Here is a 27,537-nt window from a genome sequence, read left to right on the forward strand (position 1 = left end):
AGCACAAAAAAAAGGAATAGGCCTGGACCTGGCAGGAAATCCCCGGCCTGCTTCATGCAGGACCAAAGAAGACGACAAACCCTGCAAACCCTATCGAGGTCAAAGGGATCGAGTCATCATTATCTTCTACAATAGAGTTCTATAGGTTGAATCCCCGACAGATATTCAAAATCATCTTCGCAGTGTCAAAGTAAACGGTGTCTGTGCTTTCAGGAAAGATAATCCGAAAGACATTTAGAAAGACCTCTCAAAAAGAGTGTTTGAAGCATGTCTAGTTAGTCCGTTCCTCTGGTTTCTAGACTCAGACTTTTGAACAACTATACAGGATATCCTAATATTAACTTTAAGATAGTGATACAGTTACAGCGCTAATCTCCAAAGGGGTGTGAATCTTGTGTTTAGCAATCTTGTATCGTCGCTTCAGCAATTCCCCGCGTGAGGGGCATGTATAAAAATGGCTAGCAGCGTCGTTATGTCGCTTGATAGAGACCTCAAGGCTCCGTTAATATACTGCACAGAAGTTATTTCGATAGTACTAGCTTATTTCACGACCCTTCGACTCGGAACAAAGGTGGTTATCAAAAAGGGTTAATAGTAACTTCTTTCCAGAAATCAATTCATATCATTGCATACAAATATAAACAGATAAGAAAAGGTGAAGAAAAAATTAACATAACAAACCAGATAGACGCTCCATCTATGACATGAAAAAAAAACAAAAGAAGAAAGATCCAAAATATTTTTAGACTCCACCAGTGAACAGTATACAACAGACACAAAAACCCCAAGCGTAACAAAGCAAACGAGATATACAATATAATGTGAGCATATACCTGACCCCGGTCTTAGTTATCGATCTTGAATTTCATGCGGATACCCATAGCCGCGAGCTCAACATCCAGGAAGCGCAGGACACCCGGCACAGCAACGACAGTAACGTTATCACCACCGACAAAGCGCAGACCATCACCGTCCTCCCAAGCCTCAGCACGGGAATCCTCAAAGGTCGCCGAGCGTGCACAACGACGGCAGCGCACGATACCGTTCGCACCGCCGAGCGCGCCAACAGTGGTAGCACCAGCACCAAGCTTCTGGTTCGGCGCAACCTTGGCCGCAGCAGCCGCAGCGCCGGGATTAACAACCGCACGGCGGGAGGAACCAGAACCCGAAACGGCGACTTGGGTGGACAAGAAGGAGCCGCAGTCACGGCAGATCCAGGCATGCTGGGAGTCGGAGCAGTTCATTAGACGGTCTTGCAGGAGGAAGGCGGCGCCGTGGGCGATCAGGGAATCACGCTCCATCTCTCCGACACGGATACCACCACCCTTGGCACGACCCTTGACGGGTTGGCCGGTTAGGGCGTTGACGGGACCTGTTGTGCGGACTTGGAACTTGTCGTTTACCATGTGACGCAGACGCTGGTAGTAGACGACGCCCATGTAGATGTCGGCGGCGAACTCGCGGCCGGTGATACCGCTGTACAAGGGCTCGTTGCCGTAGTAGTTGTATCCGGCTTTCTGGAGCTGGTGGCCGAAGTAGTCGGTGGCGGTGTTCTCCTCGGAGAATTGGAATGGTGTGCAGTCTTGCGGGTGGCCGTGGAGGGCACCGGCTTTGCCGGCCATGGACTCGATCATTTGGGCGATTGTCATACCTAGAGTTATGGAGTTAGATGATTGTCATAGTAGAGATGAGACGAAAGTGAAAGATGAGATGGGCCGTTGGACTTACGGGATGGGAAAGCGTGAGGGTTGATAATCAGATCAGGCTGCATGCCGCTCTCGGAGAAGGGCATGTCGACGGCAGGCCAGAGTTGTGAGCAAACACCCTTTTGACCGTGACGAGACGAGAACTTGTCACCGATGATGGGCTTACGCGGGATGCGGTACTTGACACTGAGCGACTGAGCGGGCTCGTTACCGTTCTCAGAACCCATGATACGAATGCTCTCGATGTAACCAGCCTCGGCATCCTTATACTTGATGAAATGCGTGATGCCATCGACGTTGACAAAGGAGTCGGTAGCGGCATCGTAGCGGACGTTATGGTAGGCGGCGATCTTATCGCCCTCCTTAACGCGCACACCAATGTGAGGCAGACCGTCAGAGTCGATCAGGGCCTTGGCCTCGGCACGGATTTCATCACCGGGCGCGAAACCGAAGAGCTTGGTGACCTCGCGCCTGGTCTTGCTGCGGCGCGAGTCGCGCTCAGCCAGGCTATGCACCTTGGTCTTGTAGATGGTACCGTGACCGAAACCACGCTCGTGAGAGGACTTGTTGATGATCATAGCGTCGTCCATGTCGTAACCGGTGTAGGAGATAATGGCCACGATGGCGTTCGTACCGTTGGGGAAGTTGTCCAAGCCGTAGGCGTTGTACAGAGGTGTGCGGACAACGGGTGTCTGACCGGTTTGTAGGCGGTACAGCTTGTTGTCTGTACGGTAGTTGATGGACGTGCCGGGGGTACCCATGGTCTGCTTGCTCATCTGGCACTGGTACATGTTACGGGGCGACTGGTTGTAGTCGGAGAAGGGGGTCATGTTGGCGACGATCGAGAGGATGTTGGTCGGCGTGTACTCAATGTGAGTGGACAGACCAGCGATCAAATCACCCTGCAGACAGGCAATCTCCATGAACGGCTGCTCGAAGGGACCCACAAAGTCCAGACCATCGTTGGCCAGGTACTTGACAGGGCGGTACATGCGTGCGGACTGCGAGAACATGTAGATACCGGGGTACTGACCACCGTTGGAGTTAGGGACGTAACCAATCTCCAGACCACGGGGAATGTCGTTGGTTCCAGTGACCTTCCAGTAACGGAGAGTGTCGTGAATCTGCTTGGCCTGCTGGGGCGAGCAGAAACCAATGATACGACCATCCAATTGAACGACGACGCTGTCATCGATGGCAACGGAAGACTCAGCCCGGACACCAAGCTGAACAAGAATCTTGGGCAGGTGAGAGACGTCGAGGTTATCCGTGGCAATCAGACACTTGTGAGCCAAATGGTTCAGCAGACCACAGGGCGAACCATCAGGAGTGTGAACGGGACACAAGAAACCCCAACTCTCAGGCAGCAGCTTACGCACGGTAGTGGTCTTCAATTGGGCGAAGAAACTACCACGGTGAATCATGCGGAAGTGACTGATGAAACGGTAGAAGTTGATCTTCTCGGCAATGACGGTGTAACCGGAAGTCTGTTGCAAATCGAGACCAGTGGGACTGACCAAGTTACCGGTGGAGAGGAAGTACTCGAGCGCGTTACCAATGTTCTCGTTAGAGCGCTTGACGATCTTGGCCAAGAACTCTCGCTCGAAAGCGGGATCCGAGAATTTGGCACCGCCATTTCGCATGGACCAGTCGCGGGCAATGGGACCGAATGAACGCAGCCACTCCTCGATACGCTCCTTGAGGATCATACCGTACAAGAAACCACCCAGCAGAATCTCCTGGTTGGAGACAGCATCGGGGTTGTCGGGGGCGCAGTCACCAGCAACCAGAGCGTACAATTTCCGGATCATGAAGATGATCATCTTGAACTTGTCGTAGTCCTGAGTCTCGGTGACGTTCTGGTTGCCCAGGTGAGGCAGGACCACCTTGCGCAGGAACTCAGTACCAACATCCTCATCAGACATATCGGTGGGGACACCGAGAACAGGACGGAAGCACTTGCCCAGGTGAGCACGGCAGTCGTAGCGGCTGTGCTTGTTGTAAGCCTGGTAGGTTCGGAGCAGAAGCTCGACACGGTCCGTCACGAAAGTGTTCTTCATGCCCTTGGAGGTGGCACTACCAACGAGGTTTTCAAAGATCTCACGATCGTTGGTCTCTACGAGGGCCTTGAGGATCATCATAACGGGAACGAGGAACTCGTTCTTGCGCCAGGAGAAACGGAAGGTGACATTTCCATCGGAGAGGTAGTGCAAGACGTTCGTCTGCGACGTCTGATCGGGTCGAACGGATCGTATTTGCACACCGAACTTGGTGTAAGTGTGACCACGCTTGACGAAAGAACCACGTACGATGGACATGGGGTAGTTGCGCTTGCCGACGATCAACATGCGGATCAGCTTCTCGTTACCGTTCACAATGAAGTAACCACCCAATTCCTCCGACTCCTCCTTGTGCGTGACAAGATCCTCCGGGGAGGCCTTCTCGAGGTGGCAGCGGTTGGTGCGCATCATGATGGGGACCTGACCCAACTCACGCACAGACTCCATCCAGTCACCATTGTTGATCTGGTACTCGAGACGAGCGCGGAGCTTGCCACGGTAGGTCGAGTGTCGCTCACGGCACTCGGAGGGGTAGATGTTGCGGTTCTTGTGGCTGAATTTGTTGGTAGGCGGAAGGACGGGCTTGTCGAGGAAAATCTCCTTGACACGCACGTTCAGACGATTGCGCTTGGGCGCACGACGGCCCTCGGCGATACGGGCCTTCTTTTGCTCGGGAGTCTCGGGCTCTCCATCAAGGAATGACTTGATGCCGATATCCTTGAGACCTTCCTCCAAAATCTTGCTGCCCCCGAAGAGCTGGTTGAACGAGTCGATATGCGGCTTGATCGACTCGGCCAGGGTCGGGTAGGCGGTGTGGTCCTTGGGTGGATTCTTGAAAAGATTCTCACGCCGCAAGGTGTCGTATGCGACAGACCACTGGGTGTCGGTAGGCACGGGAGCCATGGCTGGGAGCTTGCGGAACTGGCCCGGCAGGTAAAAAGAAAAGAATCTGGCGGTTTAATTTTAGGGGAGGGTTCCCAAGAGCAAATTGGGAAACAAGCAGGGCAATAAAAGGGATAGCCCTGTGTTCTGCCTCAGCCTCCTAGGAAGAGTATCCAACGAAGCGAGGGAATTGAGCCAGCAATGGCAGCTTGGATGAGAGCGAGAATGGTTCTGCTTGGGGAGATTTTTCGAGGTGGAGCGTTTGTTATCCTCACGTGGTGATAGAGAGGAATTTCATGCCTGAGGCTACAGTATTACATAATCTGCATGATGCGGCGGGAACGAAGTATACAAAATCAAGCTCCATCAAGGATTCAAGAGATCATGTATCGATCTCTACATTAATCTGACTGTATCATCCACTCTATCTTTCTTCTTTCTCCATGTAACTGCTTACCTCTTATCTTCTTCTCATCACTGCTGCCTCAAACCCGGGCGCAACTAGCCCCAACGCCAAACGCCGGGGCCTCTCTCTTCTGTGCCAGTTGACGGCAATACGTCAGGCTGCGAATGGTTGCGAATGGAGCCTAAGCGCCCCCTCTAAATGGCGGTCATGTGTGCCCGTAGATCCTCACTGACTACTTCCCGCTAGTTCATTTAGTTCAGCGCATTGTCTCCCAAATTGTATTGTAGCATTCTCCGTAGTATTCTGTCTGGATAACGAATCCAATCTCTCTCGACCGTCGGCGCTACTATATTCATAAGAGGAATCCCCCGGGTTGGAAAACATTCAAGCGCTCGGGTCCACGGTTACTGCCTGGCTCCTGTTTTCTTTTTCTTCGTTGATCTTCTTTTTGATTTTCTTCTCCTTCATCATCAAATTTTTTCCCACCTTTTAATACGTACAACTGTAAAACTCCACCACTCCCCTGTTTGGAGCCGCTTCTCTCAAACCTCAGCAGAAGCGCCCGCCCAGTTTCTCGTTCTTAACGCCGCCTTTCGACCCCACTCGACCACTCTACCCTCCCAGTTCTTTTGCCCACTCCCGGGTGGCTTTGGATCTCAACTCTGTCTAGCAGCCACTCTTCTAATCCTTTCTTATTTGTTTTGTGTTTGTGTTTTTCCATTATTCGGCTTTGTCTTTGGCTTGTAGCTCTTTTTGGACTTTTCATCTACGAGGATTTTCTCCAGCCCGTCCGCATCCAACGATCATCCCGCAACCCACAAGTTCCCGTCTCCCGTTCTTGTTCTTGTTCTTCTTCAGCCTCCTCCTCCTCCTCTCCTCCCCCAAAACAAAAATCCCAAAATCCATCAACTCCCGCCCACCATGGCCGGTATCTTTCGCAGCATCTATGACTGGCTACTGAGGATGTTCTGGTAAGTGGGCCTATCCAGCGCGCCGGGGGTGTTCCTTTTTGGCTCTCGGGAGATCCAACACGCCTCCTCCCCGGCCCGTCCCCGCAGACGAGTGCCCTAGTAATAACCGGATTTCTTTCCCTGCAGGGCGACGGAGATGGATGTCACTATGATCGGCCTGCAGAATGCCGGCAAATCCTCCTTGCTGCGGGTGCTAGCCGTATGTTTTTTTTCTCTCCCAATCCTTTCCCAGCTTTCCCACATGTTTTCCCCAAATCCCATCCCTACCCCTCTTCGGGTGGTGACTGTGCTTCGCTCGAGACGGTCTGCTGATTGCGTTACGTAGGGCGGGGAATTCACGGTAGAGTAAGTCGTTCCCGGCCGAGCACTGGACTGAACCACAGGGCCGACCGCTAATCAGTCGGAATAGTTCGATTCCAACCATCGGATTCAACACCAAGCGTGTACAAAAAGGCCATGTGACCTTGAAATGGTATGACGAGCGAACCAACGACTTCAGTCTGATCTGGACAGCATCGCTAACAAGCCGCAGTTGGGATCTGGGCGGACAGCCTCGATTTCGCCCGATGTGGGAACGGTATTGCCGGGGCGTGAATGCGATTGTGTAAGGCGCTCGTCATCAAGTTTGCGAAGAAAAAAAATCCTCGTCCGTGCTGCTAACGCTTGCTATCAGATATATCGTAGACGCAGCTGATAAGGCCGCACTGCCCGTGGCCACGGAAGAACTGCACGAGCTGATGAACAAGCCCACCTTGGATGGCATCCCACTCCTGGTACTGGGCAACAAGTCCGATCTCCCCGTCAAGTTGTCAGTCGATGAGCTGATCGAAGCCATGGACCTAAAGTCCATCACCCACCGCGAGGTCAGTTGCTATGGCATCAGTGCCAAAGAAGAGACCAACCTCGACGCCGTGCTGCACTGGTTGATCGCACGCGCCAGCCGGTAAAAATGATCAGGCGGTGCGATCGATGAAACTTTGAATCTTGACTCACCTCTATATCCTCTGTGTTTTCATTCTTTTAGCTTTTGAGAGCGATGTCTTTTCTTTTTTTTTCTGGTGCCTCCATTGCCGGGGTTTCCTGTTTATATGCCGTAGACTCTAGCGTTGTTGGCTCGCAGCCTCGGATGTGATGATGTCCATGAATCATGGTTTTCTTTCTATTGTGCTTTCGTTTCGACTTTGTTTTCTTCTCCTTTGTTCGTTCTGGGAGCATGCAATTTGGGGATCGCAAGCTAGCCAGTTGCTCGATCAAAATGATCTAACGGCCTATGTTAATGAGCAGCATCTGATGTGTGTAAGTGAACTGGTTTCGCCAATTTTGTTTTGTTTCATTGGCCATTGCAGCGTGGGCCGGAATATCAGTCTGGCTGCATATCTGCTCTGTTTTTGCTTTTGAATCTGTTTCGGAAATTCAAGCGCTTTTATGATTTTGTCACAATTGGATTCAGTTCGAGAGAGGGTTTTACCTCGACGTAAAGACTTGCACTGGAGGAGCTAAACAGAGAGAAAAAAAAATTGGTAGCAACGTTGGCTGGCAGCCAGACATAAATAAGTGCAACGCACACGGACCAAGTGATGCGTTGGCATTGCAGACGAAGCGACCTCGAATCAGCAGGTAGCCAACACCCCCGCCAAGTGGGAGGGGGCCACCAAAAAAGGTGATCGGTTGAGGGGGAGCTAGGATCGAGCTGTGGGAATGTGGAGCTGAAGTATCTAGAAGATTTCTGTTTTGTCTACTTTTAACTACGGCACAGTATGTTTCTCTCTTTTTTCAGAAGGACTAACGAGAATATACAGTAAGTAAGTAGAGTACCTAGTCTCAAAATTGCGATAGCTCCGGCTGCGCTGTAAACCACCATATCTTTGCGCTTCACATGTGACTTGAGGTTAGCGTTTCAAAGGGAAACTAGAACTAGAACTACGTCGTACTGTACATAGTAGTAAGTTAGAGTCGGTTATGCTCGGCGGATCAAGACCCTGAAGCCCCGTGGGTCTTGCGTCGGGGGATTAAACACGTAGTGGACACGCTAGATACTACTGTAGAGGGTATATGTAGGTACATAATACTTGCTATGCTAAGTATGGTACTGTTCCTTATAAGGAAAATGTAGTGGTAAGCACGCATCACATCCTTACTTTGGTTAGTTATACGCTTCGCTGACGAAGCTGATATGCCGATCGGGCTTATGCTTATGGCTAGTCCACCAGAGTGTCGAAGTCTGCTCCAGATAAAAAAAAAAAAAAAAGCCCCAGGCGCTGAGCCAATCCACTTATGTCGCAGGTTATCCGGGCGCCTAGCGATGTGGATGTGTCTGGGGCGAGAATTACAGTATATTAGTACGAGTTACTAGTGTACATGGCTTTACCTATAATTTTCTGTCACGGCACCTAGGTACATAATGTCAATGCATAATTAACCGAGAGCGAACACAAACTGTATTCGGCGTTATAATATCAATGGATGATCGATGGTCAGATCATCTTCAAAGAACCAAGAGGCAATGATATTGCCTCCCGAGTTTCCCGTCAGCCCTGCGCCCCCTATCCACTATAGCATGATTGGCTCTGGGGAGGGTATACCCGAACTGCGCCGCAATGCCCCCGTCCACATACGATGGCTACGTAGGCCGAGGTATTCTGTTCTTTTCTGTTCTTTTCTGCGTGAGGATCTAGAGTGTAGTGGCTGAGTGATGTGTATTTGAAATATACAAAAGTATGCCTTGACAAATATCATAAATATCTATGTTATGTAGTCAACTTCCAACTCACTGGGTCCTACTATCTCACTTGTTCATGAATCATCGCAAACTTGCAGCCTAGTGCCAAGACCCACACCCGCCCAGCCCCATTGATTTGAATCTCCAGACTGATCAACGACCCTCAGCCACTGCCAAACTATCTCTTATTTTCCCTTTCCTGACCCGATTCTTCTCTTCTTTCCATAACTCTCTTCAAACAGCCACCATGGCGATCATTCCACGTTACTACTGGTAAGTTTTCTATCTCTGGAGCCTGTCTACCAAATCACATCCATCACATCCACCACCAGCTCCCCTGAACCCGCTGCTTCATCGGCACTAACCTCCGCTACAGCAACAGCTACTACGATGACTGCTATTCAACCTGGGATAGCTGGGGTCGCTGGGTAGCCTTTGGCGTTATCGTCGGCGTCGCCTTCCTCCTCTTCTTCGGTTTCGCGTAAGTCTCCCCATTTATCCCCATCCATCACCCTCCTCCCTCATCCCCATCTACTCCCTTATCGCCTCACCTCTCCATCCTCCAAGTCATAAGTACTCACATCCCCTCTCCCAACAGATGCTTCAACGCCCGCCGCCGCCGCAACCACGGTCTCCGCCCCTACGCCGGTACAGCGTGGATGGCCCCTCCCCCCGGAAACCCACCCCCCAACCAATACCAACAACCCTACGGCGGAAATGAAGGCTACTACGGCCAGCAACCACCACCACCCCAGTATTCCGCCAACCCGCAGAACTACGGCTACTTTGGTGCCCAGCCTGCGCCCGGTCAACAACAGAATGGTATCGAGCTCCAGCAACCGGCGCATGCCCATGCCGCTGATGCTCGCGAGTACGCGCCTCCTCCTGGGCCTCCTCCCGCGAAGGCTTGAAAAGTTTCTGTTCTCCATGGGAGAAATGAGAAGGGTGGATTGAGCTAGTTGGTTACCTGCGGTACGCTCTGCGTCTTGTCTTGCGCTGTTTCGAGTCGCTTCAATTTGAAGAGAGTCGGGCCGCAGGACGGGAGGCTGGGCGCTCTGCCAGCTATCTCGATTCCATCCTGGTCTTGTTCTATCTGGTCTCTTTCTACTTTGCTTTAATCACCATGCAACGAAAGCCTCGGGATTCCGGCGTTTTTGAACCTTTTTTTCCGGGTCGGTGCGATCTTTTGGGATCTTTTTTTGTCTTGTTACGCCAAAGAATACCTACCTACCAACCTACATGGGGGATGGATTATGTCTTCCCTGTGTGTTTTAATGCCTGTCTGTCTGTCTTTGGTTGATCGTTTGGACCATCTCGATGAAGCAGTTCTGACATGTGGAGGTTATGATACGCATTTCAGGACTGTTGATGGTCGGCGATGATGGCGGCTCTTTCTGTTTGGATTTTGGATGCTATGGTACATTTTTCAGCTTCTTTTTACATTCTAATGACATACCCAAGATTTGCGAGTTTATGCTGGATAAGACAAGAATCTAGATGATAGTTCGTAGATCTGACACAAAGTGACTCGACCTGGGATACCAATAACACTATGTCTAGACACTTCTACCGATGCTTAGTCCTGTCTTCCATGTATGTCTATTTAGTATTTTCAAGGTCCAACTCTTAATCTAGTATGGCTCGCTCTTACTAGAATAAAGAGGTACATTCTTAGCTACTAAAGAAAGTAGTTGGGACGAGGCGGGTATAGTTCTAGTATAACTCTCACCTAGCAACGATTCAGTACGTCATTTGAGACTTATATCGGGGTCCATCCAGATCTATTCAATGCTCTTGCTATGCACTAAATAATTAATAACCATCCTTTAGAATCGTGGCTGTTCTAGACATCCTTATCTTTCTAATATAAGCTCCATCGTCACGTAAGCTTAGGTACCCCAGGCACACCCGCCCACTCCACCCACCATCACCGCGATCACCTCCGATCGCCGCCCTCCACATATTTTTTGAATCACTCAATCGCACTCGCCCTCCAACTACAGTCCTATACTAATGGATATCGACGACATTCTCGCCTCCGTCGACCGCGGCCCCGGCGCAAGCCCGGAATCCGCCGCCCTCGACCACCAACAATTAACGCGCTTCTGGGTCGCCGAACGCGCCGTCTCGGAGGTTCTACCCTGGCCGGCGCCATTAATGGAGCGAATGATGGATCGCGTGCGGATTCAGGTAGGTCACACTACAATGCCCTAGACTCTTCCATAGAGACCCTTTCTTCCTATGCGAGATTTCAATTGAGCCATCCAGAACCATGATTAACCTAAGCGTGGTGAACAGATCGAAACAATCGAAGACCTCGCCGCATCATCCGCAGACACAGACATGTCCAACACATCACACACTCACGCACAAACACACAACCCCAATCTGAACCTCCGCCTCTCAGTCCTCCAAACAGACCTCGCCAGAACCCAATACATAATCCGCTCTCTTCTACGCGCACGCCTCGCAAAGCTCACAAAACACAGCATGCACTACCTCGTGCAACTAGCCTCTCGAAACAAAAACCCCCTCTCAACATCCTCACAATCCCAATCCCAAACACAATCTTCCGCCGGTCCAAACACAACACCCGAAGACTCCATCCCGGACATCTCATCGCTCATAGATACATCACCGCTCTCCGGACCGGAAACCTCCTTCGTCCACGCGCACCAGACACTACTGGCCGGACACTATGGGGGCTCGTTTTTGGGCGCGTTTCCGCGACAATTGAGAAGGTTGGATGATAATGCTGGTGGGACGAGTATGGTGCAGGGGCCGGAGATCAAGGAGGTTTGTTTTGTTAGGTGTCTTGGGGCGGAGGTGCCTGTTTTGTTGGATGGGGAGGATGGAGTTGAGGAGATTGGTGTTAGGATGCGGATGGGGGATGTTTGGGTTGTTAGGTGGGAGGGGGTTAGGAGGGCTTGGGAGAGGGGGGAGGTGGAGTTGTTGTGATTTATATGGATGGGTATATGAGATAGATGATTTTGGAGGCTGGGTTGTTTCTTGGGGGTTTTGTGATATCTTCACAATGTTGATACCTGGGTCAGTTTGGGTTGGATTGGAGTAGCGGCATTTTCTGGCGTTGGTGTTTACTGTTATATTTCGCATACCTCATATCATACCTCGATGATAGCCTAGATGTACGGCTGGGAATGGGTGCATGAAAACGATATACTTTGTCTATAATCAATAGTCTTGCCGAGGACTACACAGCAAATGCAGTCATGGTACCGTGTCTACTCCTAAAAAAAAGATTGACTTGCTGTCATCTATGCACAATCGAATTCATCCTCTTGCCCATGGGACGCCAGTCGCTAAACCCAAAATAGAAACAAAATAAAGAATCCAGCCATGCCAAAAACCAGATATACATAAACGTCGTTAAGCAAAGGAGGGGACATGAGACCCGGAGGAGAAGAAAATCGTAATCAAGCCACACATAAGAGGCTGCTGTCCTAAGCGATGTATCCATATGTGGCCGGTTCATCTTCCAGACGCTCCAGATACTCGCGATCAATCAGACTCTCGATGCGCTTCTTGACCATGTTCACGTCCGGGACAAAGCGGGAGGAAAGCTGTGTGAGAACCTCATTCATCAAGCCGGTGTGGCCAAGCTTCTTCCGTTGTCTATATCAATGGTTAGTAAATGTAAGTTTTCTGCTATGTTTGATCAAACTTACTTCATAATACGGACGATGGCAGCCTCGATACTGCCGCCGCGCTCGTCATTCATCTTCTTTTCCGTCTCCTTGCGCTGATCCTGATTCTCAACCTTGTTCGCACCACCCGCAACAACACCAATTCGCACCTTCACGAACGGGCTCTGGAAGTCATTGTTGAAGAAGAATCTATCCGTCGGCTTGACATCCTTGCTCATAGGTTCTTTCTTCAGGACCCGCGTTTTCGGAGCTACCGCCAGCGATTGTAGATTGCGGATCAGGTCGTACTCGGGGATACAGGTACGTTCTTTAATCTCCTCGAACGTCAGAGATTCACCATCCGGAATGTCGTTGAACAGAAGAAGGATGACCATCATGTAGGTAGAAACATTCAGCTCGAAGCGCTGCGTTTTTCCGTTGCTTCGCTGGAATGTGGCTCGGATATCTGCCGAGCCCATGCTTGCTTGCCAAGACAACTTGCGACCACTGTGCTTGTCGAGGTAGAACTTTTCAAAGCTCTGTCTGAGATTGTCGACCTCGCGCGGGAAGATGCAAGGTAGCTGTACCTGGCCGTCTCTGGCCTTGACCATGGCATCCATCGGCCACATCGTGCTGGTAAGAATGTGGATGTCCAAATCAATACGCTTCTGATCTGGGTCGGCACTGCGGGCAATGTGTTCCTTGTAATTCACCGACAGATCCTCCGATACCGTCATGTCCTTGAACATAGCCTCGATGCGCTGAGTAAACTGGTTGCCGACTTCCATCTTCATCTTGGAAATCATTTGCCGTTCCGCGTCCATACTTGCTGACCGTTTCATCAGCAGTCGACGCGCAAGGTGCTTCTTGTAGTATGTCTCGAAGAGATCCTTGTCCTTAATGTATCGCAGGAGCGTGATACCATTGTCGAGAAGGGCATCGACCTCGTCCTCTGTCTTGCCCTTGATTCCCTTTTTGAGATTCTCGTCAAAGAAGAGAGAAAGGTATTCTGAGCTCCGGGTGTTCCTGTTGATAAAGTCTTCGAAGCTGTCTTCAATCGACTTGTGGAGGTTTTGGTCGGACTGGAAACATTTCTCCCACATTTGGTCGAATTGTCGCTTGAGAGCCAGAATATCGTCGACCCACTTGATCGCTGATGCAGTCTGTGGATTGACGGCTTTCTCTCTCTCCTTGGCCTTCTCCTTTTTGTCTCCGCCGGGGTCTTTTTCAGTGGCAGACGGTGCTTGTGGTGGAGCAATGGATGAGGCATTGATTTCAGAGCCCAGTTCGACAATCCGCTTGCTCACCTCTCCAGTAAGTGCGCTCTTCTTCTCATCGACTCTGGCATTGAGCGTGTAGACAATTCGTAGTCCATCCAGCTGGTTCTGGTCGAGCATGTGCCTAACTCCAGTTCCTTCCAGACGGACCACTTCCTCGATGTTCTTGCGGATTAGCTCGTTATTCAATACTTCGCCAATCTTCGGCTCTGTCGCGGTGACAAGTGTGTAGCGAGACCGCTCCGACTCCTCGGCAATGCGCTGCGAGGCAATGCGACAGAAGGTTGCAGCATCCCCAACCTCCAATAACCTGGCTCCCTCTTCCTTGTAGAATTCCCGACTGGTGCTCAAGAAAGCCGGTTCAAAAGTAGTGAGATAGAGGTTAGAGCTCTCCTCTTCTGCAACTGTCTCATAAAGGCCTTCCAACATGTACATGCAATTCCGGATCAATGGTCGATCGATGATATGACCGGTGCGTTCTAGCTGTATCATGAAAAGCACTGTTGATTCGAAAACGTGAGCAACCGTGATATCGGAGTCGGGACGAACGGGTGCTCGGAGAACGTGATTGCGGAAGAGGATCATGGAGACGACGAGGATGGAGGGTTTGGTTCGATCTGCGGAGATAATGCGGTCCTGAAGGAGTGAGTCGGAAGCATTCGAGGCTAAACCCCCCCCCTAGAGTTTCGTACCATGTACATCAAGACATCCGTGATCATGCCCATGCAGAGCAGATGGTCTGACCAGGCCTCTTTCAAGACAGCTAAAAATCGTTCCCCCGCAGCGCGCCTCTCGTTCGACTGGTCTTGGACATCCGTAATACTTTGAGGGTTCTGTGCCCGCACGAGAATCGGTAGAATAGAGTCTGTGACCTGCTTTCGAACGTGGTCCCGCAGCCAATTCTCCTCGAGGGTCTTGACCCGCTCGTACAGGTCATCACCCCGCATCATCAATACCATCCTGTATGCATTTCGGTAGAGTTCTTCGAATGACAGCGTCGAGGCATTTTTCGTGTGAATTTCTATGAGGGAGGAGGAGAGTACGCCCCATAGAGTATCGAAATCCTCTGTTGGCGCAGTTGCAACCTGTGGTCATTGTCAGTATTAAGCTTCATGACAGACCTCAACCTCACGTACCCGTCGAGGAGCGCGAATCTTGTGTCGCGCTCTCATAGCCGCCATGATGACAGTATGAGAATTTCGAAGGGCCTTTGACAAGTGAAATTCGAGAACCCAGTCAGGTCTTCACCATAGTTGATAAGTGCAAGCTGTGTCCCTCTCCGCGGAGGAGTAGAAAGGAAGATAGTTTTGCCGGACCCGCTCCGCCTTTCAAGAGGCGCTGGCCGTCGACCGGTGCGGATGTTTGACCGTTTGAACTTCCTCAAAAGTTAATCCTTGAGAAAGAGAGAACGTTCGTTCAGTTGCAGCAGAACAGTCTTATTGTAATTCTGTTTGTCTTCAACTGTCTCTCGCTTTTGTGTCAAGAAATATGTTCAATATGCGTCCTTTTACGCCACAGGGCCTCCGGCCACTTCGATCCCTCCTCTCGCAGACCACAACACTCACTACCACACGTACACCTCCGTCTTCATTGCGCCTCTTCTCATCTCAGATCACTTATCCTCGTCGCGTCATATCCTCGCCTATTCTCTCTCACTCCCGGCGCATCCTTCCTCCCACATGCCGACAAAACTCCTCATCTTCACGACCTCTGACCGATGATCCCAGCGACAGGATCGAGACCGATGCTGATCGCCAGAAGAGAAATGAAGAACGCCGTAAAAATGAGGAAGCCTATCAAATTGTCTTCACCTGCAAGCCATGTGGCGAGCGCTCCTCACATCGCATGTCGAAGCAGGGCTATCACCGCGGGACAGTTCTTATCCAGTGTCCCTCGTGCGACAACCGCCATGTTATGAGTGATCATTTGGGAATCTTTTTCGATAAGAGGACTACACTTGAAGACCTTTTGAAGGAGAAGGGCCAGAGTCTGACTCATGGACATACCGATGGCAACTTGGAGTTCTGGGAGGACGGCACTGTCAAGAGCTTCGGTCTGGATGGAAAGCAGTTGTTGGACTCTTCCAGCGAAAAGACCTCTTAAGAAGCTATGGACGGTATGCCCGTTTGTGTACCCGTTTTATCGTGTCTAGTGCACAGGATAGACCCGATTGACTCGGGTTCTTCTTTGCGCTGGAGGCACTTGTTCTATATCACTACTCCCCACTCTTGGCATGGCGGGCTCCTGGCATCGATGAGGAAGAAAAAAGGATATTAATCTGCATGGCATATAGAGGGCGATGCTTTCATCTGTCGGACATTTCATGATCATGTATCATAGCTTATACTGTACAATATAACATGCCTTCTGGGGTAAAATAACAACTACCTAAGTTGTTTGAATAAGGAAACTTTGAAGAATCCAGCAAAAAGGAATTCACTACACCATATGAACAGGTTCTCCTCCTTAAGTCCGTCCAACTTATTCTATGAATTGAAAATACATAATGAGAGGAACAGCCCATTTAGGCTACACGGCCAAAAATTTTGTTTTTCTCAACACAAAAATCGTCTCCGGCCTTCTCTCCAGGTTCAAACTCCTCCCATACTGGAAGTATATCACCTCTACCCACTTCCAGCTCTCAAATCGCACTTTGAGGACCCAAAAACAACAAAAAATTGACCGACGCAGGGGTCGAACCTGCAATCTCTTGATTCGTAGTCAAGCGCCTTGCCATTGGGCCAGCCGGCCGTGTCCTGCTCTGTGACCAGTAGGCCAAGCAGTGCCGGATGATGGAAAAATGGGCCAAAATATGCAGTATGAAGTCAAAAAATTCTGCAATCAGATCAAAGACTCTGATTGGCTGAGACACCTCAGTATATTGTAATAGGACCCATAAGAGGCCCACATAAGTGGGTATAAAATTTCTTCGTTGACTCCACTGCGGAATTCAGCTGGTGAACTCTCGGCATCGCATGGGATAGAATCGATGACGTATTCCAAGGGCTGTGTATCATGTCAGTTGTTAATTGTCAATAATACAAATGTTGAATTCATTGGTACTCAGTAGTATAGATAGCCAGCCTCTGACTACTTCCAAATGTTTCATAAAAATAGATCAAGGTCCGGATGGAGTACGATAGAATTCCGCCTGAACGGCAGCTTATTGTATGAAACATCTCAGCTCTCTAGCCTGAAGATAACATGAGGCCTTGTCTAATTAACCTGGTTTTAGCTTATGAGTAGCAGGCAACCATAAATGTTTTACAATAGCATGCGATACAGTCGGCGGCAATGTCGGATTCGATCGGTCTTTTCAACAAAACACCGAATTGTCCGTGACGTGAGGCTCCCCAGACGGGACTATATATTGCAGCTAACCCCGCGCTTATCGGGACTTTTACTTCATTCCGTTTAGGTAATTGTCTACGAACCAATCAATCATCAAGATGCTTACCTTGCATATCGCATATACCGAGCCAGTAAACGGCAATGATTCAGACGGTCCAATCCTGACTCGAGGGAACGTCTGGAACGGTCTGAAATTAAAAGGTCGACGTCCTGAGCTATTCATTCCTTCTTTCGACGATTCACGAGTCATAGAAGAAAGAGAGAACGGCAACGTTATCGTTAGAGAGGCCCATGTTTCAGCTGACCTCCATGAATCTCCTATGGCTGGAAAATGGGTCAGGGAGGAATGCAGGCTGGATGAACCTGTTAAAGTGAGTGCTTCGAAAAGGGCGTTGATGGGTCACCGATCTGGTTGCCTAATTAGAAAGCAGACTTATTTCACGCTACCTGGAGGATCCATCGTCCAAAATATTATTTCCAAAGGACCTGATAAGACCTTATTTCTCACGTTTACCTACGATTGGAATCTGCCTGGAATTGAGCCCGGGACCCCCGAGGCTGAGGAAGCTGAGAATGATCATATGAAAATAGCGGTGTCTTCTGTCCAGGGAACCATTCGGGCGCTAAGGAAGATGGCTATGGAGAAAGCAGATATTTCTTAGAAGCAATTACCAACGATGAACGGACTAAGTGTTTGAAGGACGAGCCCTAGGCGGAGGATATATATCGTGATCTAGACACGACGTTGAAAACGGATTTTAAGTTCTTGATTTCCACTGCATGATTCTGTATCTCATGCTGTCATACGGGCGTAACGATCGGCATTTGCTAGCTCAGCCGCTTCTGCTTACTTTACAGCCTTGCTCTATGTAATTACCGAGAAATAACTAGACTTTGTTAGTGTGGCTAGGAGACTAACACGCGGCTGGGGGTTCGGACTCGGGAGGCCTTAACCATCTCGACTAGCGTCAGCTGAATCAGTCAGGCTCGAGTGTAGCATCCAACAGCTATTAATATTAAGCCCTCCATTGCCAAAGAATTCTGCTAATTCATCACGATTCATTACTTTCTACAACCCTGTATACGGACAACTGGAAACAATGTCAATCTCGGCCAAATCCCCCGGCGAGTACTTGCTGATTCGGAATGCAGTCGAAAAAGAGAGGTCAGTCTGCATCCAACTACCCTACAACCCAGTCATGAATGACACATGTATCTAAAACACCCCAATAGGCTAGAATTGCAATTCAAGGCGTGGCAGGCTAACATCGGGTACCTGCTACATCCTGCCATTACACAGCATGATCATATGTGCATTGCAGATGTCGGGACAGGGACGGGGTGAGTACAATCGGCAGGCTAAAGGAAAGCCCTTTTCATTTAGGACAATTGCTAAACCTGCATATCCAGTATCTGGCTACAAGAACTCGCAAATATCCTTCCAAACTCCTGTCAACTCGATGGATTCGACATCTCCGATATTCTACTTCCCGATAAATCCAGCCTGCCAGAGAACATCACCTTCTATCTCCAGAACTTCCTTCAGCCATTTCCAGAGGAATTCATTGGAAAATACGATGTTGTCAATGTTCGAGTAATGGTAGTCGCACTGTCCTCTGACGAATGGGAGCCTGCGGTCCGGAATTTGATGACTCTATTGCGTATGAGCAAGACCCGTGAGCCTTGATCGAGGATCTAATCTGACAGTTCGATAGATCCTGGTGGCCATTTACAATGGGTTGATTGCGCAGCCCATGAGTGCATCGTGAAAGCACCCGAGGGCACCAATCCCGTCAACGCCAATCGTGGCATGGATTTGTTCCGTAAGACCATGAATGCCCTTGGAAAGACACCAAAGTAAGCTTCACCCACTCAATATGGAACGCGACTCAGATCGTTGACCAAATCCAGTACTGCTGCCTTACATGGCATCTTCCAGAAAAGCGGACTGGATGCTTGTGAAGAGCAGATCTTTACGCTCACGAACCCCGAGGTTCGTGACAATCTTAATTTCTCAGTGGCTACTGCAATTGCGCATTGTCTTACAGCCGCTCTGAAATTGCACAAGTTGGAGGACATGCAATCTGAAGATGAGATTAGGAATTTGAAAGAAGGGATGCTGGAAGACCTTCGTAGTACTCATTGCTGGTTTTGCTATGATGTTTATGTTGTGGTTGGCCGGAAGTCTTGATGTGGTCTGCTGTACATTGACAGGATCTATCCAACCATTGACACCATGTCAATGGAAGCAATATTTAGGCAGTGGAATGCAGTTGGACTTACCTCCTGGGGAGGCCATATTCCATACAACTACCTTACTACTCCACGGATGCGCGAGGTTAAGAGTCTGTCTTGTAGAGTTCTTACTTGGATTGCATCTTAAGTTGAAGTGTAAGAATCTGTACAACATGAATGAATTGTTCCAGGTATATACTCAAAATAACCCAATGCCTCTAAACGCCATACTTTTTTAATGCCGGCGAACCCAAATCGTAATCCTAAAATGCAACACGAAAATCCACTTCCTTTCTTTTTACCAACCGCGTCTCTTACCGCGGTGCTCCAAGCCCTTCTCATGGCGCTTAACTCTCTTCCGCTCATTCTTCCTCCTCTTATCACGCTCGAATCGCTCAGGATCAGCGACAGCCTCAATGCGACGCTTGGCACGACGGCCTTCACGACGTTCCTTGATTTGGTTTTGAACTTTGGTCATCTCGGCGATGTACTCAGTGGTGCCGAACTTCTTCTGCAGCAAGTCCAAGATTTCGTGGCAGTTCGCGACGAGAGCTTTGTAAGTGTTCTGGAAAGTCTCATCCGAGGAGCGGGGCGCGGGAATAGATGCGTCCGTCAAGTGCTGCAACGGCAGAAGAATGACCGGCAGAGATGGGAGAATCTGCTCGGCACCGAGGTGGCGAATAAGAGCGGCGAGGAGAGCGATGGAAGCAGTCTTCGGGACAAGGACATTGGGTCTGGTTGAGATAACCTCCCGGCGCAAGAGTGACGAGATCTGCGAGAAGATGTAGCGAATGGCAGATTGCTTTGACTGTGTCCCGTTTGTCTCGTTGTCTTCGCCATTGACTTGGCTTCCTGCATCCTCATCCTCGTCCTCATCTTCAGACTGAGCTTCCTCGGCCTCCTCGGCTTCGGTCTTCTGAAACTCGAGACCGTTCTGCGCACAGCATCTACCAAGGAAGACCAGGTTGCGGACACTCTGCATGGCCAGTTCCTCGGAGATACCAGGAGTACGAAGAGACCGCAGACTAGCCCGAAGCAGCTTGAGCATCGAGTCCCTGTCCAGGGCGAGGCCAGAGCTGCAGGCCAAAGGAATCTCACTATATCCAGTGGCAGCATGTGTCTTCGCCACATCAGCCAGCCACATACCGATAAGGTTTGCGGCGCAGGTCTTGACCCAGGCGTGAGTGTAGAACATTGATTCTTGAATGGCGGCCCAAATGGAGGCACAGCCGTCGCTCAGGCCAAGAGCTGGGTTCGTTTTGCAAAGCTTGGTGAAAAGCTGCAATGCGAAGTAGAGAGTCTCCCAATTTGCACCTTCCTGATCCTCGAGGACGGACTGCATCAAGCCTGGAAGAATGCTGGTGACAAAGCGTCCCTCCTTCTCCTTTTCGGTCTCTTCGGTCTCAAAATAGATCCGCATGGCCTGCAAGCCGATACTACCCAAAGCCATGTTGTCGGTCTGCTCCAACCAAGAGTGAAGGGGAGTGAGAATAGTCTTCATATTTTCCCTGTCTGCTCGGCTGAAGAACTGTCCCAGCAATGCACCGGCCAATTCACGGCACTCCGACGAGTCGTCATTGGCCATGGCGAGAACAACGGGCAAGAAGAATGTGCTGACGATATCCTGAGCCATCTCCTCGCCGGTCTTCGACAGGAGCAGATGAATTGCCTCCAATACCGATTGCCGACCTTCTTGGTGCTTGTAGTCCAAGTTCTTGGCGAGGAATCCAAGCTGTTTGGCCCACCGGCTCTTGGCTTGTGGGTACTCGATGAGGAAGTGGATGTAAGTACCCCGAGCCAGGTCGCGAGCAGAGCGAGTCTGATTGGTAACCATCATGGTCGCAATGTTATCCACGAGCTCGTACATCTCCGGAACAACGAACTTGCGCGACATGACCGCCCGGATGAAGCTGAACGTCACACCTTGACGGTCAGGTTCCTCGATATCGGCTGTTAGACGCTGGAGGAGATATGCAAGGTGCCCATCACGGAGCTTGGTGCTCTGTCGCTCGCGAATCATGGAGGAAATCAGCTTCAGCGAAGCCTGTGAAGCCTCGGAGTTGGTGCTTGGCGACTCTTTGATCATCTTCACGGCCTCGGTGAGGTACACGTGGGAGTTTTTATCAATCTCGGGAATCTGGAGCTTGACAATAGTAGAAAGTAGACGCATAGCAGAGACCTTGACTTCTTCCTGGGCTTGCACAAGTGCATCACCAATGATAGGCAGGAACCCAGAGAGGTTGGCTGCAGTCAAGAGCGAGCCAAACTTGTTCAAAATGGCACGCAGAATGTCAAGCGCAAAGCGGGTCAACTTGTAAACGTGGGACGATGTTGTGCCACGTTTCTCGCCTCGCTTGCCTCCTTGCAACCTGACCAGGAAACGTTCCTCTCTCTCTGACCGGGCTTTGGCCTGAGCAGTAGCTGGAGCCTTTTCCTGGTAAGACTCCTTGATGATTTCGTAGCAGAACACCAGGATCTCACGGCTTTCAGCAAGGGGATTTCTCAGAAGACCAATACCGATTCGTCGCATGAGCTCGTCAAGCTTCTTGACAATGTTGGAGTTGAGCTTCTCCCGCAGCAGTGATTGGAGCGGGCGAACGAGGCTTGCCAGATGGCGGATTGTGGCATTCTTAGCAAGAAGCTCCATGGAGTCGTAGCTTTTGTTACTCTTGACCTCCTTCATCTTGCTGACATAGTCCTCAGCATCCTTCTCCTGACCAACGGTACCGAAAGTGTCATCCATGACGACAGCAACCAGATCTTCCAAACAGTAGTCCAGGTCACCTTGGTTGAAATGGTCTGTAGTGAAGACGAGCATGGAATGAACGGTAAACGACAGGACGTGAAGCTGGTAACCACGAAGCAGAGTGTTACGCAGCTCCTTCAAGATGTAGCCAAAGTAGACTGGACCAAGCAAGAGGGCAATGTCATTCAACGTCTTTCGTGCAGTATCTCGAGAATCTTGAGCTTTGCTCTTCAGAGTACTGCAGACGTCGAGAAGGACTCCGGGGAGACGGATAGCCAACTCCTGCTCAGGAAGAATCTTGAGCAACTTGATTGTCGTGACAGCAGCGGGCAGACGAAGACTCATCTCAGTCTCCTGCTTGTGATGAATGAAATTGGTCAAGAAGGGGATGAAGTTGGTTGTTAACTCTGACGAGACCTTGTCATCGGATGGTAGTGTCTTTGTGAGCCTGCAATAAGTCGAATCGGACAAGTCCATCTTGTCGGCATCATCATCAGCAATGACATCACCGGCGACATCGCCATTGACCTCTTCGTTAGTGGTCGTCTTCTTCTGATCCATCGCGCTAGACAAAGCATCTGACATCCGACCCAGGAGTCTGAGGATGTTCTTCTCCATCTCAGGTTTACTCTGCATGTAGCTGCGGTATCTTCGGAAGTTGGCACGGAACTGACTCCAATCCAGCCACTCAGCCAGGGATCCAATGGTGGCGACTGCTTCAGCAATCAGATTGTGACCACTCTCATCCTCAGCTGCATCGAAAGCGAAATGCTCAACGAGCGGCAGGAAAATGGTGCCCAGGTTGGTGGACTCGATATTTCCCTTTGAAGCCTCTGCAGCAAGTCGACGCAAAGCGCGCAGCCGACGGTGCTGCTGAATGTGGAGGATATTAGTGAAGAAAGATGCCTCGTCATCATCACCAACAAGAAGAACATGCATATCCTGCACGGAGGGTCTGGTGGGGTTGAGCTTGACGAAGTAACCGAGAACGGCAACAATCTCGGAACGGATCAACTCGGACTTTTGGCGAATGCCGTACTTCAAGGACGAGATAAGAACATCATTGACAAGAGCCTCGAATGCGTCATCGCCGGCTTCGGTCGCTGATCTCTCGATGAAACGCTTCAGACCAAAAGAGGCACTAGATCGGATAGCCAGTTCCTCTTCATCCTTGACGTGGAAGAGCATGTTGAACAGAAGAGGCCTCCACTGCTTGGCATTGAGAGTTTGAGACATCTCCTCGTTGATCTTTCTGAAAGCTTGGAGGCGACGCTCGTAGTCGGGTCCAAGCTTCTTCGCTGAACGAGAATTCAGATCAGCGCAGAGTTCAGCGACTTCGCTGAGCTCCGGATCATGGGAAGCAAGGGCAGTGAAAACTCTCGCCAAAACCTCTCTGTTCGCGTCATCCTTGAAGTAGTCGAACATGGATGACACAGCCTCGAATACTTGTTGGGAGAGCTCGACATCCTCCTTGGGGCTGTACAGAGGAAGGAAGTGCTCGAGAATCCGCAAGAGGCCAGATTTGGTCTTGGGGTTGACACGGTCTGGGGGCTGACGAAGCAGGTACGTCGCGATGCTGATAAGAGAAGAGGTCTCACCAGAGGACTCGACACAAGGAGCTGTAAGAGACAGGGCAGTGACACCTGAGAACAGAACAGGCTTAGAGGGACCTCTCTTCAGAAGGCGACCGAGATGGGAGAGGGCATGCTCAAGGTAAGGGGAAAGAACCTCGGAGCGGATCTGCTCCGGTGGGAAATCTGGCATAGCCTCATCTTCGTCATCATCCTTGAGCTTTATACCGCTAGCCAGCTTGACCAAGGGCACAAGAATTTCGTCCAACACGAAGATCTTGACCTCATCACGAGCAGATTCGACGGCAAGGACGTCGATAACCTTGGTCAGAACGTCCTTGTTGTGGTTCACCAGATAAAAGGTTGATCGAGGAGCAGAAGCCCAAGTGTGGAACAGCCGAAGCAGTCCAGAAACACCTTGTGCGGTCTCGATGGGGAACTGCTCCAATCTGTTGTCGATGAGCTCACGGAAGATGATCTCTACATACGAAGTCCAATCCCGATCGGATGAAACCGAGAACACCAAGCTCAGGCATCGGATACATGATTGGCGAATGTTCTGGAAAATAGATAGCATGCGCTCGTCCTGGCGATCAACATACAGAGCGCTCTTCTCGTCGTAGAGAGATTTGCATGCTCGCACCAAACAGTAGATGATCACATTCATGGCCTGAGTGGTGTAGGAGGCCATGCGACTCTGCAGGGTGTCGAAAACGGTGTCGATCATTTTGAGCAGACCAAGCTGTCTCCTTGGGCTTGTCAACTCCTCCATGAAAGCCTTTTCATCGGTTTCCGCGTCGTTGGCAATCGCCACTTCGGCAAGGGGGCCGAATGAGATGTTGATGAAGAGTTTGAAGTCCTCCTCGGAAAGGTGCGACAGGGTACGCAGAATGGTCTTGCGGCGGCCAGATTGACCGGCTTGGCTGGAGCTAGCACCCGCCTTGGAGATCATGCGACCATACAGCAATCGCAGAAGCACTGGCATCAGAACTTGACGGTGCTCCTGCTCGATCAAACTGTCCTCACCACCAACACGAACAAAGACCATCAGCTCGTCCTTGAACCTGGACTCGTCCAAAATGTTGAGCAAGTTCTCTTGGTAGGGGTTGACATGAGCATTCTTCCAGGTAAAGAGAGCTTTGAGAGCAGCCTTTTGAATCTCCGAGTTACCATGGCAAAGGAGACCCATGATGGCTTCGTGGACCTCTGAAGCCCTGTAAAGGACCTTGGGGTTCACAAATTGACCGAACAAGGCAAGCATAGCCAAACGGTCCTTGAATCCCCATCGGATTGGCGCTTCTGAGTCATCAGCTTCAGTCTTAGCATCCGGAGCAGGAGCGTCATCCTGGTCATCACGAAGAGCCCAGGACAGGAACAGGGGGATGATTTGGCGAGATCGCTTCTCGGCAACATTGGGGGCAGCGTTCAGGACTTGCAAAGCATGGCTCCGAGGCAAAGCAGGGACAAGATCAGCAATCTTGTGTTCTTTTTGGAATTGCTGGGCGAGGGTGATGGATGGAGATTGCGCGACGTTCCAGCTGGTTCCGACAGTGCGCTCGATGTTGTTGACGTTGAAACACTCATAATCATTGGCCACAAAATTGGTATCTTTATCCTCTTCTGGCTCCTCATCCCCAGCAGCGTCAGAGTCCCGCTCCTGCAGCCACTGGATAGACAAATCCGAGACAATCTTCTCCCCTTCCGGGTGTTCACTGATGGTTTTCAAGGCCGCAGCAGAGTCATCCCACAGGGGCGCTAGCTTCTTCGAGAACAGACCAAAGCAGAAGTATGGAATCAAAGTGGCCATCCATTTGCGAGAAGCGATTTGTGGGTAGAGAAGCGCCAGCTTACGAACGTGCATCTGAACAGTTCTCGCACTCTGCAAAGTCAGAGGGGTTTCTTCCACCTCGATGGCTAGCGTGACTGCCGAGTGGTCTTCTTTGGCATACTGAACAATCAGTTGCTGGAGGATTTGTAGAGAAACGAACCTCAGTCGATGAGATGGGCCGGCCAAATTGAGAATGAGATTGGCAGCAAACTCATCCACTGAAGAGGTTTCAGGCTCCGAATCCTGCCTCTGCACAGCACACACGAAAGTAAGAACTCCTTCGAGGAAGAGGGGCAGGCGGGAAAACCTGGTGGAGGCAGCGAGAATATGCTGCCAGAGACTCGAGTCAAGCTCTCCAGCCTCTTTTGCCAGCTCGACATAGGTCTTGAATCCTTGCCCAAGATAGAAGGTAAACCCATCGATCTTCTCGCTGTCCGTCTCGGAGGCAGCATCTCTCATCGCAGACAGAATGTTATCGTGCAGCTTTTTGACAATCTTCGACAATGTAGCAGGGTCTGCAAATAGAGAAATCGCCTTGGGAAGTTTCACCAGAGCATTCAAAATAGTTTGATCCTTGGCAGGATAAACCAAAGAGTCGTAGATGCGGGTCTTCAAACCATCAGGACAGGACACATAACCTGGCCTTGAGACCTCCGGTGTGATACAACCAGCCTCTTGGAGTTTGAGAAGAGCCAGGCACATCTCGAACTCATGCTCTTTCCAGGAAGAGTTCATGAACTTCTGGAAGTAAGGTACCAGCAGACTCTGGAAACGCTCAGAGCCCCACTCCGAAAATGTGGTACAGAAGAATAGGAAGTACTTTGAAAGCGGCCCGGTAGATACCAGATCCATGTAAGAGCGTATAAAAGGCAGCATCTCATCCATTGGCGACAACTGAAGGGCATATGCAACAGCTCCAAGTAGCTGGGGAATTGCCTCCGAATGATCATCAGGGCTTGCCGCGGCCTGTTTGAGGAGCAACACAAGTGTTTGATGAACGGTCTTCCAATCTCTGATCCTGGAGGCCTTGCGAGTTGCCACGCAAACGAAGATCAAGCGGCAGCACTGTGGGAAGTTAGGATTTTGACCATCCTTGGAGCGAATATCGATGTACTCCTTGACGGTGTCAATGATAGGTCCGAATGTCTCGGGCGTAGTGTGGTGAATGAGATTGATCACGACTCCAGCGGCGACCTCTGCAGGAACTCGGTTGCTCGCAGTTGTTGGAGGAACTTGGTCCAAGACACAACGGAGGACGTCGACTCCATTGGAGTGGAGGCCATGGTTGACACCCTTGATGGCATCCGCAAACATGACCATCAGACCTTCCTTGTATGAGTCGATGGTCTTCCCCTCATCGGCGGTTTTTATGATATCTTCGAAGAGGAAGGAAACGGCATTCTCGAGTGGTGTCTTGTTTTTGTAGTAGACGAGGCCGGCTTTGCGGATCAGGAAGGACATCGACTCGGCGGCGAATCGAGCAACGAAGGGCTTCTGTCGCTCCTTGCCGAGATAAGGAGTCATAATCGACAGCAGTTGGCGTAGATCGGGGACCAACAACCGTGAAAGGAACTTGAAGATCCATGCAAGACATGTAAAGCTCCATTCGACGACCTCGACATCTGGGTGTGTAGCGGCCACAGATGCAACCAACGTGACGGAGGTAGCAAAGTGCTTCTCAAAACGAACTCCCAGATCTCGGGCAAATTGTGCAAGCAGACTCAGTAGTGGCTCCAAAGAGTTCTGGTCTCGTTTCTCAATAAATTCCACCAACAAGGCCATAATCTTCTCTTCATGGTATACAATCTGGCCGAGACTCTCGGAGAGGGCATTGACACGACGGGTAAATTGCGTAAAATTGTCTGACAGGTTCATATCAACCCAGTGGTCGAGGGCCGACCGGAAATAAGAGGTTGTCTCGCCATCATCTTCACCAAAGCTCGCCCGGCGCACTCGGTGGATCGGGTCGATTTTGAGCTTTGCGATACGTGATGAAAAGCCCTCGAATCGGTGTGTTTTGGTGGTTTCGGTGCCACCTTTCAAGCGCCTGGTGGGCTTGGCTCGTGAGCCTTGCGCTACCATCTTGATGAGTGCGACAAGTAGCGCTGTTGACGAGAATGATACTCGGGGAACTTTTTCTC

The 27,537-nt window shown here is 50.4% G+C and overlaps 8 protein-coding genes across 8 annotated transcripts; 5 read left to right on the forward strand and 3 right to left on the reverse strand.

The window, feature by feature from the left end:
- Positions 1 to 624: 624 nt before the first annotated feature.
- N7473_011413 (DNA-directed RNA polymerase I core subunit RPA135) lies at positions 625 to 4,834 on the reverse strand. The gene is made up of 2 exons (XM_057157352.1): positions 1,729 to 4,834; positions 625 to 1,651 (listed from the first exon to the last, which is right to left on the reverse strand). The coding sequence occupies exons 1-2, from the start codon at positions 4,667 to 4,669 to the stop codon at positions 846 to 848; spliced, it is 3,747 nt and encodes a 1,248-aa protein (XP_057003202.1). The 5' UTR covers positions 4,670 to 4,834; the 3' UTR covers positions 625 to 845.
- Positions 4,835 to 5,975: 1,141 nt separating this feature from the next.
- On the forward strand, positions 5,976 to 6,972 carry N7473_011414 (ADP-ribosylation factor-like protein; the record flags this gene model as incomplete). Its single annotated transcript, XM_057157353.1, has 6 exons — positions 5,976 to 6,025; positions 6,152 to 6,224; positions 6,351 to 6,370; positions 6,435 to 6,497; positions 6,558 to 6,629; positions 6,699 to 6,972. The coding sequence occupies 6 exons, from the start codon at positions 5,976 to 5,978 to the stop codon at positions 6,970 to 6,972; spliced, it is 552 nt and encodes a 183-aa protein (XP_057003203.1).
- Positions 6,973 to 8,779: 1,807 nt separating this feature from the next.
- On the forward strand, positions 8,780 to 10,282 carry N7473_011415 (resistance to Congo red protein). Its single transcript, XM_057157354.1, has 3 exons — positions 8,780 to 9,017; positions 9,121 to 9,225; positions 9,343 to 10,282. Exons 1-3 carry the CDS (start codon positions 8,992 to 8,994, stop codon positions 9,653 to 9,655), a joined length of 444 nt encoding a protein of 147 aa, XP_057003204.1. The 5' UTR covers positions 8,780 to 8,991; the 3' UTR covers positions 9,656 to 10,282.
- A 475-nt stretch (positions 10,283 to 10,757) lies between these two features.
- On the forward strand, positions 10,758 to 11,702 carry sld5 (putative GINS DNA replication complex subunit Sld5; the record flags this gene model as incomplete). The annotated part of the gene is made up of 2 exons (XM_057157355.1): positions 10,758 to 10,934; positions 11,043 to 11,702. The coding sequence occupies 2 exons, from the start codon at positions 10,758 to 10,760 to the stop codon at positions 11,700 to 11,702; spliced, it is 837 nt and encodes a 278-aa protein (XP_057003205.1).
- Positions 11,703 to 12,205: 503 nt separating this feature from the next.
- Positions 12,206 to 14,846, reverse strand: N7473_011417 (cullin family protein; the record flags this gene model as incomplete). The annotated part of the gene is made up of 4 exons (XM_057157356.1): positions 12,206 to 12,377; positions 12,431 to 14,301; positions 14,358 to 14,750; positions 14,802 to 14,846. The coding sequence occupies 4 exons, from the start codon at positions 14,844 to 14,846 to the stop codon at positions 12,206 to 12,208; spliced, it is 2,481 nt and encodes an 826-aa protein (XP_057003206.1).
- A 307-nt stretch (positions 14,847 to 15,153) lies between these two features.
- N7473_011418 (DNL-type zinc finger protein) lies at positions 15,154 to 15,768 on the forward strand (the record flags this gene model as incomplete). Its single annotated transcript, XM_057157357.1, has 1 exon — positions 15,154 to 15,768. The coding sequence occupies one exon, from the start codon at positions 15,154 to 15,156 to the stop codon at positions 15,766 to 15,768; it is 615 nt and encodes a 204-aa protein (XP_057003207.1).
- Positions 15,769 to 18,116: 2,348 nt separating this feature from the next.
- On the forward strand, positions 18,117 to 19,207 carry N7473_011419 (class I SAM-dependent methyltransferase; the record flags this gene model as incomplete). Its single annotated transcript, XM_057157358.1, has 5 exons — positions 18,117 to 18,181; positions 18,250 to 18,357; positions 18,427 to 18,677; positions 18,732 to 18,873; positions 18,928 to 19,207. 5 exons carry the CDS (start codon positions 18,117 to 18,119, stop codon positions 19,205 to 19,207), a joined length of 846 nt encoding a protein of 281 aa, XP_057003208.1.
- A 342-nt stretch (positions 19,208 to 19,549) lies between these two features.
- Positions 19,550 to 27,478, reverse strand: N7473_011420 (uncharacterized protein; the record flags this gene model as incomplete). The annotated part of the gene is made up of 1 exon (XM_057157359.1): positions 19,550 to 27,478. One exon carries the CDS (start codon positions 27,476 to 27,478, stop codon positions 19,550 to 19,552), a length of 7,929 nt encoding a protein of 2,642 aa, XP_057003209.1.
- Between the last annotated feature and the right edge of the window lie 59 nt (positions 27,479 to 27,537).

The sequence above is a fragment of the Penicillium subrubescens genome (genome assembly GCF_028828155.1).
Source record: "Penicillium subrubescens strain IBT 31985 chromosome Unknown utg000010l_segment0_segment0, whole genome shotgun sequence".
Lineage (NCBI taxonomy): Eukaryota > Fungi > Ascomycota > Eurotiomycetes > Eurotiales > Aspergillaceae > Penicillium > Penicillium subrubescens.

Coding starts and splice junctions, on each gene's coding strand:
- N7473_011413 (XM_057157352.1), bottom strand. CDS start 4,669: ATGGCTCCCGTGCCTACCGACACCCAGTGGTCTGTCGCATACGACACC. Junction 1,652..1,728: donor CCCTCACGCTTTCCCATCCC/GTAAGTCCAACG, acceptor CCATAACTCTAG/GTATGACAATCGCCCAAATG.
- N7473_011415 (XM_057157354.1), top strand. CDS start 8,992: ATGGCGATCATTCCACGTTACTACTG. Junction 9,018..9,120: donor ATCATTCCACGTTACTACTG/GTAAGTTTTCTA, acceptor CCTCCGCTACAG/CAACAGCTACTACGATGACT. Junction 9,226..9,342: donor CTCCTCTTCTTCGGTTTCGC/GTAAGTCTCCCC, acceptor CTCTCCCAACAG/ATGCTTCAACGCCCGCCGCC.